The sequence below is a fragment of the Hyperolius riggenbachi genome, chromosome 11 (assembly GCF_040937935.1).
Source record: "Hyperolius riggenbachi isolate aHypRig1 chromosome 11, aHypRig1.pri, whole genome shotgun sequence".
NCBI lineage: Eukaryota > Metazoa > Chordata > Amphibia > Anura > Hyperoliidae > Hyperolius > Hyperolius riggenbachi.
Genome location: NC_090656.1, coordinates 127,728,448 through 127,748,781, shown reverse-complemented (window position 1 = coordinate 127,748,781; position 20,334 = coordinate 127,728,448). Strand labels below are relative to the sequence as shown.

Below are 20,334 nucleotides of genomic sequence, written 5' to 3'. Positions count from 1 at the left end.
CATGATGTAAAGCTAAGCTCTTGTTTGCCAACCCATCATATTTCTCTTGTGTGCAGGATTCCACGAGACAGCAGGATAGACACACGTCTCTTCAGAGGGAACTCATGAGGAAGGAACAAGAGCTGGAGGGCATTGCTCTGAGACAGAGACAGGTACGGGAACTCTCTGTATCCCTTTCATTCCATGTTACAATGACCTTTTATGCCATGCAGTAACCACGCACATTCCCTTACTCCAGCAACATGCATGCTGGTAATCATCAACTTGGTTTCTAGGTCAGAGTACAGAAATATAGACTGCAAGAACATGCAAGATGCATGTTCCCTGGCTCTATGCAGCTGGACCATTGCCTGGTACTATAGTGTGAAACAGCACTGACTAGTTATGTAGTTATTCTTTTTGATGTAGTGCCATCATCTTCTGTGGCACTGCATTCTGTTCTGTTATTATACACCTAAGGTTGGCTTATAGGACTGTGAACATTTTTTTTTTTATGTAACTGATTTAAAGGACAACTGAAGTGAGAAAAATATGGAGACTGCCATTTCCTTTTAAACAATCTACATTCACGGGCTGCCCTGCTGATCAACTACCTCTAATACTTTAAGCCACAGACCCTGAACAAGCATGCAGATCAGATGCTTGACTCAGTTTGACTGGATTTGCCACATGTTTGCTTTAAGTGTGTGATTCAGACACTACTGATGCATGAAACATCAGCAGGGCTGCCAGGCAACTGGTATTGTTTAAAAGGAAATAAATATAGCAGCCTCCATATCCCTCTCACTTAAGGTGTCCTTTATACACTGTTTGTGAAGAAATGAGCTGACAGATATGAGGGACATAAGTAATATAAGTCAAAGATTTTCCAGGATGCAGAAAATCCTTTTATCTCTTTATAAAAAAAAAAAAAGTTGTAGTCTCGAGGAAAACAAGTTGCAGTCTGAAGAAAGATCTACTAGTTAGTAGCTGTTGTCATTTTTGTCACTGCTTACAATACAGCCAGAGTTCATCTGCTGTGACACCACATACATAATCAGAACAAATAGTCTATTGTTTCAGTCGCCATCTAGCCATACATCAGTTGTTGTATGGGCAAAGCGACCATGAAACAGATCCCTCTCTAATAGAATCTGATCAGAGAAGTATTTGTTGCCTGTCCATACACTGCAGACCGATTTCTGAATGTATACAAGAATCCGTCCTCCCAGGAGCCTGTACTCACCTGTCCCCCTGCTGTGACTCCTGGCCTCCTCCGTTGTCCATCACCGCAAGCACCTGTACCATGTGGCACCAGGCGTGTGTAGTGACAACACACAAGCAGCTGGTGCCGTGTGGTACAGGTGCTCGCAGTGACAGCGGACCGTGGGGGAGGCCAGGAGTCACGGTGGCAGACAGGTGAAACTTTACAACTTTACACTACACACGAGCACAGAAGGAAACCCATTTACACTTAGGGGCAGGGGCATTTATAGTAGGGATGCTCATTCGGATTCCGCGGAAATGCAATTTCCGAAATTCCGATCGGAAATTGCATTTCCGCATTGGAATGCGGAAATCTGTAACGCAAGTACCCTAGGCAGATTTCCGCCAGAAATCGCGGAAATTCCACCCGACTTTAACATTGATTTTTATCAAAAACTATAAGGTCTTTTTGAAAACTTTTTTTTTTTTTTTTTTGCATCTTGTTCACAAGATCCGGTTTAATAAACCCTGAAAATTTGGTGTTTCTAGGACTTAAGGGAGCTTTGCTATTAACCGCTAAAGTCGGCGGATTTTTACTGTAATGTAAAATGCAAAAAATCTGCATCTGCCTATTTTCTGCATTTTACATTACAGAAAAAATCCGCCGATTTTAGCGGTTAATAGCAAAGCCCGCGTAAGTCCTAGAAACACCAAATTTTCAGAGTTTATTAAACCGAATCTTCTGAACAAGATGCAAAAAAAAAGTTTTCAAAAAGACCTTTTACTTTTTGAGAAAATTGATGTTAACGTCGGGCAGAATTTCCGCGATTTCCGGCGGAAATTCCGCATTGGAATGCGGAAATTGGTAGAGGAAAGCGGAATCGGTAATCGGTACATGACGGAATGCGGACTTACCGCGGAATTGTAAATTGGCATTCCGACCATCCCTAATTTATAGGCATAGCGATTACAGGCCATTGCCTGGAGTGCTATTGGTCCTTGGGGCGCAATGCCCCTGGATTAACCAGTTCAGGACCATAGGCTTACACCCCCCTACTGATCAGGCTATTTTTTACAATTCAGGCCACTGCAGCTTTAAGGTCTCGCTGCAGGGCCGCACAACTCAGCACACAAGTAATCCCCCCCCCCCTTTCTGCCCACCAACAGAGATTTCTGTTCTTGGGCTCTGATCGCTGCTGCCTTGTTTATTTATTTTTTGTTAATTTATTTGTCTGGGTTTTTTTGAATAAATATTGCTATTTTTTATTTTTTCCGTGCTTTCCCTCCCTCCCCCCGCCAGCCAATGACCGCGATCGGCTGTCATAGGCATCAGCCCTTGTGCCTCCCTAGGGGAAAGCTGCACAACACAGTTGTTCCCAGTACAGCGCAGCCGTAGATCGCAGTGCTGTACAGTGTAAATAGACGGCGGTTTCACCATCTTTTGCAGCAGAGTGCAGCTGCTGCTGTGCAGTTTAGTAAAATTGCTATAATAGCACACCCAGCTGATTGCAAAGATTCAATGCTTTGTATACGTTTCAGAATGATGTAATAAGCAGAGCAGCATATGCAAAATGCACCTTGTATTATGTATCTATAATAATGAGGTCTGCCTAAACAAAAACAAAACAAAAAAAACCCTCTTCAACCTAGAATACAATACTGTAATGAGTACCCCCTTTCTTAAGCCAATACTTTTCACTGCCTGATGTGCAGACCTGATCTTCCTACCTAAAGTGAATAAATAATTCCTTCAGTACAGCCTGATATTGCTATTGCTGGTACGCTGGCTCTCCCACCAGAGACAGATACAAACTGCAGAGAGTCATTAGATCGGCAGAGAGGATTATCGGTAGACCTCTCCCCTCGCTCAATCTCCCCCACAACACCAAACTATGCTTCAGAGCACTGGGGACTGCCAGCGAACCCTCACACCCCTCAGCCGGCTCCCTTCAGGCCGTAGGTTTTGGGCCATCTCCACCAGAACTTTGAGGCATAAGAACTCCTTTTGCCCATCTGCTTTCAACCTCCTGAACTCCCTTCAGGCTTTTCCACCTCCTGTGCCCTCCCTCTTCACTTTATTCTTCCCCCCCCCCCCCCCTTCCCCTTCAAAGCTACAGCTGTTGGAGCGACTGATCTACCCAGTGTAACACTGTGTATGGAACTGTATCCTGCTGATTTAATGTTTGCCTAAGTTCAAACTTGCAGTCTTGCAAAATTTTGATAACGGTGCATCCGATGCGCTTATAAGGATGCATGGGGTGCGACCTTAACGTCGCACTATGCGACGTTAAGGTCGCACCCCTTGCGGCCTTATAAGCGCAACGGATGTGGCATTATCGTCGCATCGTGGTGCAACGTACCTCGCAGTGCGCCCGAATTGATTTTATCACGCCTAAACTCAGTTTAGGCGTGAAGAGGGGCTTTTCACAAGCATGCTAACAGCACTGCTTTGTGAATCAAGCCCTATGTCAGGAACTGTACCCTGTTTAGTTTAAAAATTGTAAACAGGAGTGCAAATAATTTTATTTGCACTCCTGTTTATGCCTATTCTGTTATCTATACTTTCTATCCCTACTCTGAGCAATTATATGTGCCAAACCCAATCCCAAGCATGACCCAGTCGTGCTTTGCGATTAAAAATATTTCTGATTCTGAAATGTATATGGGAACATCTGATCACTACTAATGACTTTGTGGACACACCATCTTGTGGCAGAAAAGGGACGGTGCGAGAATACTGGCCGCAGTTAGAAATGGACGCGTGTGTTGCCGCAAAGCTTATGTCTAACGGCAACGTTCATGGTTGATAGCCGTATACTTTTACATTTGAAGTAATGGAGGGGGAGCCTGAGCAGCAGCGCAGGGAGGGCAGCCCGGCCTCTCCCTTCCTATATAGCGGCTACGTGCGTATGTTTAGTGTCAGAAATATGTATTGGTTATGTCGCTGTAATGTGGGGGGGAGAGAAGGGGAGGGAGAGGTCGGGCTGCCCTCCCTACGGCTCGTAGGGAGGGCAGCCCGACCTCTCCCTCCCCTTCTCTCCCCGCGCCGCCCTCCGTGCTCCCCTCTCGGACTCAGAGTAATGCGCACAGGGAAGCGATGTAAATAACTACCTCACCTCCAATTGCCGCTGGTCTTATCCTCTCTGCATAGCCGCTATATACACGCTTTTCAGCGTGTGTACAGCGGCTATGCAGAGAGGAGAAGACCGGCGGCGAGTGAGCGGCAATTCTAGGTGAGGTAGGTATTTACATCACTTCCCTGTGCGCATTACTCTGAGTCCGAGAGGGGAGCATGGAGGGCGTCGCGGGGAGAGAAGGGGAGGGAGAGGTCGGGCTGCCCTCCCTGCGGCTTCCCCCCCCCCCATATTACAGCGACATAACCAATAAATATTTCCGACACTAAACATACGCACATAGCCGCTATATAGGAAGGGAGAGGCCGGGCTGCCCTCCCTGCACTGCTGCTCAGGCTCCCCCCTCCATTACTTCAAATGTAAATGTAAAAGTATACGGCTATCAACCGGCTATCAACCATGAACGTTGCCGTTAGACATGAGCTTTGCGGCAACACACGCAACTGTGCCGAATCATAGCCGTTACAAAAACCGATAAATTCTGCGCGTCCATTTCATCTGGCGGCTAAATAGCCGTTTTCGGAAAAGGGATGCTGCAGGTAAAGATGATAATCAAGCCTCTGTAGGTGACACTTCTACTTTATTGTTATTCTATGAATAGGTTCTAAGTTGCACCAAAAACCTAATGAGGGAAAGAGGTGCCCAGGAAGGATAAAACAAATAAAATCCTTAAAATGAAAGTTTGAGGTGGCTTACCTGAAAGATGAAACGGATATAAGGTAAAAGAGAAAATGCATTTGCACTAGGGCTTGAAGATAACCTAAATTGAAAAAAAAAATGCATATGTACTTACCTAGGGTTTCTTCCAGCCCCCTGATGTCTTTTTTTGGTCCCTTGCCATCATCCCACACTTACCTGCCATTCCTCTAGTTTCCCCCTCTAATGCTGGATGCATGGCCCATGCTGCCCACCTCTTCTTACACGCTCAAGTGGTCGGTACCGCTCTGCACAGAAAGCTTCCGGCTGTGGGAGTTCAATAGAGTAGGGGTGCAGCCAGTGCTGCGCATGCGCAGTGGCCGGCTGACTCCTCAATCAGCCTGATTACTGAGGGGGACTGGGGAGGAACAGCTGATCGTGGCATCATGGTGAGCGACTAGGAGTACTTCAGGCGGCTGGAAGAAGCCCCGGGTAAGTAAATGAGCATTTTTCTTTTCACTTTAATGCATTTCATGAGCGTACACCTTCATCAGGCCAAGTATTACTGGTAATGCCTAGAATAGAGGTACTCAATACCTCAATGGCCCTAGTGCAAATACATTTTGATTGAATTCAAAACAAGGTATAGAATGGTACCCCTCAAATCACCTTTGCAGCCCATCTTTGGCAATCCAGATTTAAAGAGAACCCGAGGTGTCTTTAAAGAATGTTATCTGCATACAGAGGCTGGATCTGCCTATACAGCCCAGCCTCTGTTGCTATTCCAAACCCCCCTAAGGTCCCCTGCACTCTGCAATCCCCCATAAATCACAGCCGTGCTGTGAGGCTGTGTTTACATCTGTAGTGTCAGTCTCAGCTGCTCCCCCGCCTCCTGCATAGCTCCGGTCCCTGCCCTCCAATCAGCAGGGAGGGAAGGGATGCAGGCGAGGACCGGAGTTCTGCAGGAGGCAGGGAGAGCAGCAGACTGACACTATAGAGATAAACACAGCCAGCTCTGACAAGCTGTTTGTCAGCAGCGTGGCTGTGATTTATGACGGATTGCAGAGTGCAGGGGGACTTTAGGGGGGTTTGGGATAGCAACAGAGGCTAGGCTGTATAGGCAGATCCAGACTCTAGGCTTTGACGTAGAAAACATGAAAATGGTACATTGGTCAAAAAGCATTAATAATATATGTAGTAGGAACAGAGCGATCTCATTTCAATATTTTACAATTTAAAAGCAATATATCACTAAGTTTTTTATATTTTACAACATGGCCCTCCTTTACAAGAAAACTACATTTTTTTAAATGTAACAGTAAATGAAGGAGACATTTTACCATCTATAAATATCTATAAAATATATTCCAGAAATGTACACATATAGTCTCCTGTAAATCACCTCTTAGATGCAATATGCACTGCATATTCCTCCAGGTTTCAGGCCAATGCTTCAGAGACTGTGGAGACACAGGTAGCCCTTTTCACCTTTGGTGGGAATGCATAGCAACACTGAGCTCAAATACAGAGCATCATCAAAAGTAGACTAAATCCAAGTCACATTAAATCTTTATTTACAGGAGTGAATAATTACAGGAGTGAAAATATTAACATTAGTTGAGCTTTGAGGACAGTTTCTATGCACCATGGAAGTTATTAAATCACTTTACCTTATTTTCTGTGCCTCTTGTGAGTGGTTCAGTTCCCTATGACTGACAGTACATTGAAATGTTTCATTATTAAAAAAAAAGAAAAAAAGAATCAGAACTGTAGTAGACCTGTAAGCCTAACACCAGCTGTGTTCAGACTATTTGAAAGTATCCTAAGTAACACTGTACAAAATGATATAATATTGACTAATCACATTTCAGTCATAATTTCTAATGACAGGCCTTCTCTGATCCACATGCTCAGCATTTATGAAGTGGTGAATGAAAATGTAGATACGCTGGAACCTTAATTTACAAGAACAATCTGTTCCGAAAACATGCTTGTAATCCAAATCACTCATTTCAAAGCAAATTTCCCCATAAGGATTAATGGAAACTCAGATAATTTGTTCCTCAATCCAAAAACATTTATAGGAAAATATTTAATGCAAAGTACTGTACACTGTTGGAGCTTATCCAATGACAGTTGCTTTTGCCTACTTTTGAGGATTTCACGTAATTGTGAGATTAATTGTACCTGATCTGAATGTTGGGATAATACAAAGTAAACCTTAGACAAAGGGGGCAGGGCATTATACATACCTGGGACTTCCTCCAGCCCCCTTCAAGCTGATCGCTTCCTTGCCATCCTCCTCCACCTCCTGGTTCTTCTGCAATTGGCCCCTGAATGTACTCTGGTCTGGGGCTAGAATGCTCCGACTGGAGGACTTTTCGGGGGCAAATTGCAGAAGAACCAGGAGGCGGAGGAGGATGGCGTGGGATCGATAAGCCTGGAGGGAGCTGGAGGAAGACCCAGGCATGTATAATTCCCCCTCCCCCCTTTGTCTTCGGTAAACTTTAAGTACAATCCTGCAGCGTCAAAAGAAAAAGAACCATCGGCTCAGACTTGTGGTGATGTAACGCACATATATACATTGTGTTCTTGTATATCAAGCCATTGCTTGCTAATCAAGTCACAATTTCATAAAAATGTTTGCTTGTCCTGAAAAGCGCTCTTACACCAAGTTACTTGCAATCCAAGGTTTTACTGTACTATAAAAGCAAGCGAGTGTTTTTCAGCCTAGACAGAGGGCAACAAACAATGAGCTCTGCAGAAACATTCTCCATTGCTTTATTTGTTACTGTTCTAAAATGAAATAATTTAGAATAAGTGCATTATTGGTCAGGGATTGGTACAATTATCCTTTAATTATTCCTGTTTATTGTGGTTGAAAATATGCCACAAATCAGCCGCACATAAAAGAGCATCATGCGGTATCATGAATGTGTTACAACTGGATCTTCTATAATAATGCATGCTTTTCATGCAGACAGCCTTCCCCTCCCATCTTACATCATTGGTTGGAAGCATGCCTCATGATTTCATGTTTTATGTCAATCTGTAAACACAAAACACGCCTGGGGACAGGATGAAGCTTTTCGAGCTGAAAGTTGAATCCAGGTTAGATCATGTTGGGATCTAGATAACAATCTATTACCCTATTGTTATATATTACCCTATTGTCTGAAAGGTAAATCTTGAGGGATCGCTCAAGACCAGTTTTATCACCCGAACGACAGTCTGTACACAAGCCCGATTTGGCGTGCGGACGACTGAACGACGAGACGTTCAAACGACCCGTCGTTCGGAAAAATCAGACGTGTGTGCATGGGCCTTTAGTTCATCTCTGTAGTTCACCAGACTGGATATTTATGGTTAGATTGAATGCTCTTTTTTTACTTAGCCCAGCTGTGGTTTCATTTTTAAAAAATGTTTAGCTGCGTCAGGGGGCTTTGCAAAATTGTCATGGGGCCCCCTGGGATCCACACTCCGCCATGGTTGGATAGTGTACTGGTTAAGGGCGACCAGGGTTCAAATCCTGGCTAGGGTCTGTACCTGTTAAGTAGGAAGTCCTTGGGCAAGACTCCCTAACACTGCAGGGTGGCCCCTGGAGCATGCCCTTAGTGGCCGCAGCTCTTGAGCGATTTGAGTCTGACAGGAGAAAAGTGCTGTAAAGATGTAAGGATTATTATATAATCATAATCTCTGCTTTTTGTAGCAATTTTAGCAGAGTTTTCCATAGCAATTTATTGCTAGCGATTTTTTCAGTGATTGCAATTTCCGTTATTTTCGTTGTTTTGGGTAGCAAAATACTGCAAAATGTCTTTTGTATAGTGATTGAAAAGCGATTTTGCAGAAATTCTATACTTTGTATTGAAAGCACAAACGCTCCAAAAATTCTGCAGGACCTGCGATTTGGGGAGAATGCAATCGCTCCTGTGGAATCACTGATAAGGATTCACAGCCTTAAAACGCTCTCCTGGAAGCTGGGGGGCATCTGATACAAAGTATCGCTGCAAAGCGTTTTCAGTGCCATGGACGGTAGTAAATTATCCCCCTCCCCCCCCCTCCCCTTTGTCCTTTTCCGGGGTTCATCTTTTATGTATGCTTCTATGCTTTATTTCTATGCCTTTGTTGCACTGTTCTTACCATATGTATCTACTGTGTATATCTGTATATGTTGTATGTATCTACTACTGTATGTACCACCACCGACCCCGGCCAAAACCAATTCCGGGTACAACTCACGTTGTTTTTGTAGGCTGTTTACACTTCACCCACCTAGTAGGCCTAGTTGTAGACCTTCGTGCCGGTGCCCGACTCCTGCAGTTACACCACTCCTGCAGCCAGCAATGTAGTAACACAAATACGGAGACGGCACACAAAGGGCTTCAGTAAATCACTGTATTTTCAGCATACAGAGGCACACACACAACATGTTTCGGGCGGAGCCCTTCCTTCCTTCTTGCCACACCCATCACCAGCACCACCTAAATACCCACCCACAGGAAATCACAATCATATGATTAACATCAATCCATTTCAAAATATAACAAATTCCATCTGGGGAACTACATCACTGATGTCTACCCCAGTTAAATATTGAGGAATAGGTCGCCCAGAGTCTTGCATACACATAATTACATTCTAACAATAATTCAAGTTCAATGGTAATATTAGCAACAGTTCATGTTTTAAACAATACCGGTCTTGATATAGTCCTGTTTCAGACACTCTGTGCCATCAATTCAACCTAGAAGAGAATGACATACTGTATTATAGAAAAGTATAGGCTAAGTGAAAAGGAGGTGAAGTTGTTTTGGACAAAAACCACATTACAGCAATATAAAGATGATGGCATAACAGCATGGGGCTTCAGAAGGTATGTTGAACCATCAGAATATCAGGATGATGAAGATTTCGTCAAAAAATGGAAGGGGGCTTTTATTGAGCAAGCCATCCGGCTACAGGACATAGTACTTGAACGCACAATAAAACAGCATACCAAAGTGTTGAAGGAGATTGACACAATCAAAACACAGTATCAAGGACTAGTGAACCGGGAGCAATACACGAAGACCTTAAAATGGTATTGATCGGAAATTAACAGTAATACAGGACTCTATTAAGGAACGCAAACTGCGTAAGTTCCAAAGGGATAAGGAGGATTACGCACTTAAACGTTTCTTTTCCTGGCAAAGGAATAGAACACCAAAATCCCCAAGAAAGGGCAAAGGTCATTGGACCACTGAATCTGATTCTAGCGAAGACAAGAGCAGCAAGCCCAAACCGAGGGGGCAGCCTGCTGGCATAGGATCGGAAAGCCGCCCTTTAGGCGGAGGACAAGGAGGGGGAGAGGCAAGAAGAAGACAAAAAAGGAAGGGAAGGAATATCTCCTGGGAGGACAGGAAAGATCCGGCACAACCGAAACGGAGAAGGAATTAATGTTGCAAGATTCGCCCCAGGAGCAATTGCAAATTTTAAACTTAACGGAATATCAATTACCGGAAGGGACCTTCACCTTATTGCAGAAGGGACTCAATTTCAGTGTTACTACAGACTTTGATTATGTTCAGTACAAAATAGATTTATATAAAAACATAAGGAGATTAAATATACAGCTACAGTTTGCTAAGAAAGAGTTCGTTATGAGCAAGCAGGTTGGTGCAGGTCAGGGCACCACAATAAGTCCATTGGGTTTCAGTCCTGAAATCAATTGGGACCAACAAGACTCTTTAAACCTTGAAATACTTAAAGAATTAGAGGATGAGGAATCTAAGAATGAGCTCTATAAAAGTCTGCAGACTAACTTTAAGGCCTGTAGATCTCTGACACCATTTGCGGTACAGCCTGGTTCAAGTCTGGACATCTTCCAAAAAATTATGGAAAAAGAAATAAAAGCAGAAATGTACCCCCAAAGTTCGAAAAATGTGTCTACACAAGAGGAAAGAGCCCTGCAATGGTTGCAGAAAAGACCTGATCTCCTAATAAAGCATGCGGACAAGGGTGGATCAATTGTCATCATGACAGAAAAGCAATACAAAATAGAGGCCCTGAGGCAATTGCAGGACACCAGTACTTATATACCATTGCGTCGGGATCCCACCATAACCTACCAGGACCGCTTGAGATCCCTTTTAAGACAGGGTGCTGAAAATCCCTCCGCCCGAAACATGTTGTGTGTGTGTGGCTCTGTATGCTGAAAATACAGTGATTTACTGAAGCCCTTTGTGTGCCGTCTCCGTATTTGTGTTACTACAACTCACGTTGTACTTGGCGAAGTACAATTTTTTATTCTGATTCTAAAATATTTAACCTAATTTTAGGCCTTGTTCACTTTGCGTTGCGCTCGCACTCTCGCCAGCGCTGAGTGATTATTATTTTTTGAAATCGCTCTGTGTGTTCTAAGCGCTTTTGTAAGCGCTTTAGCAGAGAAATTATTTAAATCACTTTCTGACGTCAGTATATTCATTAAAGCGCTGGGGAAATCGCTATACAAATCACTTTTTCAAGTGCTTTGCAATTTCCCTATACCTTCCATTCAAGGAAAATTGCCCTGAAAATGGTACATGCAGCGCTTTTGTCAGCGGCAAGCAAACGGAACGCTCCCAATGAGAACTATCTCATTGGAAAGCATAGTGTAAGCTCTTTTAGGGCAATTTGTACAAATCGCCTGCACTTAAAAAATCCAAGAAAAAAATCGCCTCTAGTGTGAACTAGACCGGGTTTAAACAGAAAATGAAACTGGCGATTCTAAAAAAAAAAAAAAAAAAAAAAAAGTAATTTTTATAGGGGTATGAAGATAGATGGATACAGTTGTTTATCTCATCTGTTTGTTTCCACCTCAGGTTTCTATTAAGGTATACATCAATATAGGAAACGGCAGTTAAGTCCACTCCTTATTGTAGGTAATATGAAAACCCTCATAAACCTTTAAAACAGAGCTATTATGAGATTATGCAATGCTGTGGTTAATACAAAACACAAATATATTCCAATTAATATATGTATTGGAAGTGTTGTGCCACTAGTGATAGCAGCTGATTCTGAATAAGGGTATCCCAATTCCTCAGATTAAAATTAATAATAAATATATAAAATATCAGATAGCGCTAGTAGACATTCAATCAATGGTAAATACCATATGATAAGTTTAATAAATTCATAAATTTCATAAAAATTATTGCACAGCTTTAATTAATCTTTGATTAAAAACCTAGAATTAATAGGAATTATTGATTGAATGTTTGTGTAAACATTGACTGTAAGTGGTCTCTAAAATAATGTTCCGTTTAGGATGATGATCCTGAAGCAAATAAAAATTATTTTTGTTTTGCAGAGATAGTACTTTTTACTATAGATGTTAGATAGCATATTATGCAAATTCAACTTGTAAATTGATTGGCTTATTGGTCTGCATCAAATGAGCAATCCTTGCTATGGATATTTGACATGCAATGGGGTTTCCGCTGATAAGTTGTGTGCTCAGCACTTAATTTGATTGTAAACTCGTGGTGCTTCACTGAGCTTAGTCTGCTGAGATGATAATGGCAGAGCAAAAGGTAATGGCAGAGCAAATGATGGTGAGTACTCACGATCCTCGTAGTTTGAATGATGTATATCGCTGGAGCTGCACAAATTCTGTGGGGGAGCCGCTCGATCTCAATGGCCCCGGCCGGCAGCACAATGAGAGAGACTTGACACACTGCGAGATGTAGGCTGCAGGGTCGGGCAGTCTGCCCGGCTCCCGGAAGAGAGGCGGTGGTGCTGGTGAGCGTGTTGTGTGATGCCCTGCTGCGTGCTGATTCTATGCAAACACCCTCTTCCTCGTGGCATGTGACGTCACACGTGATGCCTGAAGCTGACGTTTCGGAAGGAAGGAACAAACAAACAAAAATTTCCTATTCAATCCAATTAGGTTAATAGGATAGATCCAAAAACTGGATCAATTTCAATAATCTGATTGGATTAGTTAGAAAGTATTTCTGGTAGTATAACTACAACACACCCTATTTTAAGCATCATGGTCACAAAGTAACCTCTGCCAGCAGAACTAGTACTAGTACTAGCACTTATAGGGCCAGATTCATCAAGCTAATGTGAGGAAACGCGGAAAAGCCGCCGCAAACGCTCAGAGTGAGGCGGCTGTTTCCGCGTCCAACATGGTGGCACAACGCGAAGAAACCGCCGCATGGGCAGAGCGGTGGAGTCCGCGTTGGATGCGGCAGATTGCGCGCATGACAATGTTAATGACAGTGTGGTTGGACGCGGGGAGGCCGCCGTTTGCTTGGAGAGCAGCGCGTCGGCTCCCGCGCCCGAGTCAGCAGATACATTGCAAAACATGTCTGGTGTGGCTGGGACTGATAGTCCACACAGGTTCAGAAGGACGCGCGCGCTGAGAGGCAGAGCTTATATGACAGCCAGAGGAGAGTCAGCTGACATTTTCACCAGTCCTCTTTGGTCCAGCACTTAGGGGTGGCGCTGGAGAGCGCTATAGTATATATACTGGGTGCTGGTCATTCTCCGGTTGTCTGCCGTTGCGATCACTACGTGGTAGCACTCAGACCTTGTCTGTATCTGTGTTCTAGCATAGTTTCCAAAGGTGTTAATGATCAAGGAACTCACACCTTAGCATTAGGAATATTGAACTGTATTATTTGTTATGACCTTCTGCCTGCCTGACTATTCCTCTGAACTCTGATTCTGTACCTTGCTATTTCTGATATCCTGTTGCCAAACTCTGCTCGTTCTGGACTCTGTATTTGCCTCCTGACTCTGTACCTTGCTACTCTGATACTTCGTTGCCAAACCCTGCCTGTTTATTGGATTCCGTATCTGTCTCCTGAATCTGTACCTTATTTGTCTGTGTGTTAACGACCTGGCCTGCCCGACCTCGAGAACTGACCTTACTGTTAGAGGCAGTTCCCAGACCTGTTAGTGACACCCTCTCTCTGGTGTCACTCAAGCTCGGTCCTTCCTACTTTCAGCCTAGCTCCTCCCCCGGGAGAGTCTAGGCCATCAGAAGGATCATACTTCTGTGCCGTACTCAAAGTATACTTTTGCATCTAACACTCACTTGTTAGTAGGTGTCCAGAGGTTAGTAGATATATCTGATTATCGGTGATACTGCAGATCACCAATAATCAGGTATATTCTGTATTCTCAGTGATACTGCAGTTCACCGGTAATCAGACCCTCTCTGTGTTACACCGATCGTTACAGCTAACAGAGTAAATTAACATGGTAGTGGCCGCGAGTGAAGTATCGTGGTAACAATACTTCATAGGACCGCCTGCAGTTAAAGTTATGCGCATTGCTATGTACGCAATGTGCGTAACAAAGGAAGGCACGAGCGCTGCTATATAAGGCAGGCAAAACGGGTGCTTCTTTACATTAAGCACAGCTTGATGAATCAGGCCCATAGTGTATGAAGGTTAATATGAAATGAAAGTATCACTTTTGCCCGGGCAGTTTTCTTTGATGGGGCGGAGCTTAACTTCTGTGCAGCTAAAAATGAGGCTTTGGTAAGAAAACCAAAGCTCTGATGCTGTTAAACTGTTAAAGAAACTCCAAGCCTTTTCAGTGCTGCTGAGTAGATTTTTAGTCTGGAGGTTCACTTTAAGATCTTTGGAATAATGAGTTTATAGAAATCACCAAGGCCCTATTCACAGTAGCCTTATTTATCGCATTTATCATGTAACTCGCATGTCGTTATGTCACATTCAGCATGTAGTTCTCAAATATATGACTGAAAGCAGTTAAAAGCATTGTAGCGTCACAAGGGTTTGCAAGGAAAGGTGTAGGCTGTTGCAGATATAGAAGAACTTTCTTCTTGCCCTTCTTTTGTGTATTGTGGCCAGGTAATCCAAACTCAAAACAAATTAAACCATCTCCCTACCATTTTATATGTGTCTTGTGCCATCATAACAGCTCTGCCACCAAAGCATGGACTTTACAAGAACTCAGAAGGAGTCCTGTGCTATCTAGCAGCAAGCCGTTAGCAGCAAACCCCAGGAGTATAGCCATATTGGGAGGAAATGGAATGTTTTAATAACTTTTTTTTTTATTTTAGTGGTGTGTAAAGTGTGTTTGTATCTTTCACAATCCACCTGGAAGCAGGGAACACGCGGGTTTATGTGGACAATATAATTGTAAGAAGGCAGATGGGATATATGTCTCTGATAAGAACACACCTTAGAGCTTGCATGGAGAACACTTATGATCTCATGAATTTCCTCAGTATCCTGGCATGAACTCTGCCTTTCATACCTTTGAGACTGCTCTCATTAACTCTGTGAGTTCCATCTCTCCAGCCTCAATGTTTGAACAATGCTTGCTAAACACAGGCACCTCATCCATGTCTTCAGTCATTTATAAGTAAAGATCATACACTCACCTATTATTGCACTTTTTCTGTCCTGTATCTGTTTCATGTAAAAATGACATGGTAGAGACTTCTATAGTGTAAGTGCAGAAAATACAACAATATTACATTACTATTACAGCCCCCAAACCCCACTCCCCTATTGGAGAAAAAAAAATCTGCTACTGGGTGACAAAAGTCAAACCCCTCATCTAGGACATTGTGTAGCACCCACATCTTGTTTTTCATAAACCTAGAACAGATGGGAGTTATTTAAATTAAAGTTCTAACTGTGATAACTCAGCTGCTAATGAACTAACCTTTCAGCAACCAAGTGGAAATGTCATGTATACACCAACCTTTGTGTAATTATTGTTAAATCTACTTCTACAGTCCAGTTTGCAGAATGATTTTTTTTTTCTGAATATGCTAACTGGACATGTTTACCCCATGTTCTGTACGGAAATGTTTAGCAACGTTAGAGATCCTATTTGTGAGCCAACCGGCTCCCAAATAGTGTTCAGCGATTCTGGCTTTTAAGGGTCTCATGGTACATCCCACGTATTGAATTGAACATAAATGACACCTGTAATTTATGTTCAACGCAATACGTGGGATGGGTTGCTAAACATTTTTCATACAGAACATGGGAGAAACATGTCCAGTTTTTCCTTCCAGGGGATAGAGAGGGTTTTCTTCCCAAGAAGGGAGGGAGATCTTTTGGCTATGATTCGTAAAAGAGAGGCTTTGTGGATCTTCCGCCTGGGGACCCGGGCCCCTTTGGGTATGAACGCGAGATGGGATTTGGCGCTAATAACCAGCTAATTATCCCCTTTCTATAATAACATTAAATCTTTTCCTGGTTATGTATATGTTCCTGTTGCTTGAAGATCTATTTTATATTTTGCATCATCTTATATGTTTTTGTATTTAAGTTGCTCCTTGTGTTTTTATTGTTTTAGGTTTTTACAATTTTGTAAAGGAGGGGGTGACAGCCAGATTTGAGGTTGCAGACCTTTGTGTCTCCGCCCAATTTAGGTGGGTTGGTCCTGCACCCTCCCTGGTTCTGCCTTCCCTCCTCTTTTTAAACCTTTTGATATGAGCTGTAAAATGGCTATGATTAAGAACCGTGCTGGTTCGAAACATGTCAGCTTAGTGCTCATTTTTATCTGCTGGGATATGTCCTGAATACATTTGGATTAAGGAGACATTGGCCTCAATTCACTAAGATCATGCTGGAGATAATAAGGCAAGAGAAAACTTACCTCCACATAAAAGAGAGTTATCTTATCTCTTCATTCCTTAAGTTAACTCCTCTGTAGTTATTTTACCTCCTCTGTAGTTAATTTACCTCCTCTGTAGTTATTTTCACATGCAGTTAATAAACAGCCTGTCTTTAACTCTGGAGTTATTTTAAGGATTGAAGAGTTAACTTAAAGACAGAAGAGTTAACTTTAGGCTTGCCTGAGGTAAAATGTTTCCTGAATACTACATGCCTTATCACCATGGTAACAACTCTAGAAAGGTTATTAAAGACAGGAGATAAGCTTAGTGAATTGAGGCCCTTGTGCGGATCTTACAAGTGGAGGTAGCCGCTCCAAATTTTTTATTTTTGGATCCTAATTTTGCTTCTGCAGTGAGTGCATCATTCATGCAGGCTGGAGTTCAGTATGCCAGATGTCTGTCATACTTAAGAATAGGGGTGGCCATTGAAACTGGTATTGTTTAAAACTAAAATGGAAGCCACCATATTCATTTCCTTTTAAACAATACCTGTTGCCTGGCTGCTCTTTCATACATCAGTAATGTCTGAATCACACACCTTAGCATGCGGCTAATCCAGTCAAATTTAAGTCAAACCTCTCATCTGAATGCTTATTCGGGGTCTATGACTAAATGTATTAGGGTGTGCATACACATCCAGTTTTGATTGGCCAATCATTAGTCAATTTTACCACTTCCATGTAGTATGAGGACAAACAGTTTCTGTGTACTACAAACAGATTGTGTAGGTAAACATGGAAAGCCTGGTACACACGTACAATTTTTATTGGCCAATGCTTGGTCAATTTTACCACTTCCATGTAGTATGCAAGCTTAATTACACAATCTGTTCATAGTATTCAAAATATGTTGGCTTTCATGCTACAACACCTCTGATTACTACTGCAATTAGCAACTGTAATTATTCCAAGGTAAATTACAGGTAATTACAGTAACTGTAATTTCCTGTTGGCTAGAACACAGCTTGAGCTGCATTCTAGCCAGACAGGAAAATGTGTGGGGACATCTAGTTGCCAAAAAGAGTATTACAATAAAAAAAATTAAATATACATTTCCTATCCCTATAACAAGCCCATTACTCATTTAATTATTCTACCTCCCTGCCCCCATATCACAATTGTAAAAAAAAACAAAAAAAACAAAACTGAAGTAACGGTATTTAAAATGCATAAATTGTTACATTAGGGACTTGGCATACATATTGCATACATATTTTTAAAGTTATGAGGGTGTATCATACTGTTATTTTGCAAATAATTTTTCCAAATAAGGGCTTACATTATTGTTAGAGTACCCAAAATCACATATTGTAAAAAATAAACCTTTATTTCCAAATAGAATATTATCGTCATACATTGTACTAGGGGCATAATTTAGACAAATGGGCAAATATAATGTGTGGGTTTTAATTACAGTAGCATGTTTTATTTTAAAAACTATTTTAGCTGAAAACTGAGAAATACTTTTGCTTTTATTATTATTCACTTTAAAATGCATATAAAATAAAATTCTTTAGCAAAAAATACCACCCAAAGAAAGCCTAATTTGTGGGGGGAAAAAAACAATGTATAGATCATTTCAGTGTGATAAGTAGTGATAAAGTTCTTGCCAAATGAATGGACGCAGCTCTGAAATGTGAAAATTGCTCTGGTGTTTAAAGCAGGAGGATTAGCGATTCTATGCCAGTGAAGCACGCACGCACGCACGCACGCACACACACACACAGATAAATACTTGATCTACTTACATAACACATATACTGTCCGCGTTTTGATTTCAGTGAATTTTATATATTAAATGAAGAGAAATCTGTTCCTGGTGGGAACCATGTCTTTTGCCCACAGTTTGAGGCTAAATACTGATGTCATTTCTTCCCTTAATTTTTTTTCCCTTTTCTCTTCCAATCGCTGAGTCACCTCAGCCTTGCTTGTAAACACAAGGGAGCAGAGGATCATGTTTCAGCTAGGCAGGGAAATAAAGGGAAGAGAAGGAATATATTCTAGATTTAAAAAAAAACAGAAAAAAAACTGTTTGGCAACGGCTACTAAAGGGCCAGTGCTCCTAAGGTATGTGATAACTCCAAACCGTAACAGCAGAAAAAGTTTTAATGCAGGATTAGCATCTTTATCACTTAATACACTCAGACCAGTTGCTGTTGAAATTTGATTTTTATGGTTACAGTCTCGCTTTAAGGGGAAAACACCTTAGAGGTGAAGTGGTTAAACAACTTACAGTTTTTTTCAGTTTTATTTCCAGATATGTATTGTTTTCTTCTTTCATTTACTGGGCCTATTCACTCTAGCTATTATACTTTCTATCTGTTTTGTGTTGTCAGTGCTTTAAACAATTAATTTGTTTCTTCCAAAACTTGGATAAACTGGACACTGACCTTTGTTCCCAATTTCCTGTTTCAATGGGTTTCAGCTGGAGAATCGGTTACAGTCAGTAAACAGTGAGCAGCTGGAGACGAGAGTGCAGAACGATCGCCTGAGACAGCTAAACGAAGAGCTCATCGAGCAACTTGAGGGGACAAAGGCAGACCTGGAAAAAGCACAGGAGAACCTTCTAAGGCTACGCAAGCAAGAGCAAGATGAGAATGAACGCAAGAAAAGGTGGGCAGTGAAAGTATATATCACCTACAAATACATATATATAGTAAAAAAAGAAAATCAAACTATAGATTTAATAATGGCTTTGTTATGATAGTCCTTAATCCAGGGGTGCCCATTGTGTAAATCATGATCTACCAGGATAGATCACAAAGGACTTCTGGGTAGATACCTGAACAATGTGCATGTGCTGCAGTTGGGGCTTGCATCTGTAGGTAGGTTCTGCCTGGTAGACCATTTTTAATCTGTAATTTTTTAAGTAGCTCGCAAGCGGAAAAATTGTGGATACCTTGGCCTTTCATCAACTGAAAAATCAACAGAGTTAGGACTGAATCACATTAACAGTTTTGAAAGCAAACATTTGTATTGTGTTGCAATTATTTTAACATTGTTCATTTAAAATGACACACTAAATTGTATCTGTGTGGCAGCATGAGGGGCATATAAGGCAGTACTCCCCTGTCAAAAGTAAAAGCGCTGCAGAATAGATTACTGATAGAAGATTTGCTATAGTTATGTTGCCTTGTATAATGAGGCTTTAATACCTAGATTTTGAGTTAAAAGTTGTGGTCATATGATCTCTGCTTTTTGTTCATCCGCTTTAAATCGTATCTGAACCGACATGAGACAAACACGGGCACAATGGCCTCAATTCACTGAGCTTTATCAAACACTTTATCAATCATTTGATAATTTACCTCATGGGTAAAATCTAATTTTGAATTCACTAAGGTGTTATATATTTATCGAATGTTTTATTTATCGAAATGTTCAATAGATATATAACACCTTAGTGAATTGAAGCCAATATATTACCAAGCCTAATTAGAACTTGTCTGTGTTCAATTTGTATTTTCTTCACTGTAGAGAAATTCAAGGAAGGCTCTCCTGAAAAGTAAACAGAAACAAAATGATTTTATTTAGCTGTGAAATCAATGCGTATAGCAGGAGTGTGCTCCCAAACTCCAAAGCTAATTATTTATTTTTGTTAGGAGCTGAATGAACCAGGTTTTAGGTCACACTGATATGGCTACTGGGCACACTGCATAGTCGAGCGCCGTAAAACAGCGCAGGAGATTTGAGCACAGCCGGAGCCACAATAGGCCATAATAAGAAATACAACTATAGCAGC

The 20,334-nt window shown here is 41.9% G+C and overlaps 1 protein-coding gene across 2 annotated transcripts in view; it reads left to right on the top strand.

Annotated features, from left to right (window-relative positions):
• CRACR2B (calcium release activated channel regulator 2B) overlaps nucleotides 1-20,334 on the top strand; it is a 181,675-nt gene that overhangs the window by 138,179 nt on the left and 23,162 nt on the right. For both annotated transcript variants that reach the window (XM_068259635.1, XM_068259634.1), the window contains exons 7-8: nucleotides 57-152; nucleotides 19,018-19,205. In XM_068259635.1, coding sequence (XP_068115736.1) covers nucleotides 57-152; nucleotides 19,018-19,205 — 284 coding nt within the window. The remainder of the gene's footprint in view (nucleotides 1-56; nucleotides 153-19,017; nucleotides 19,206-20,334) is intronic.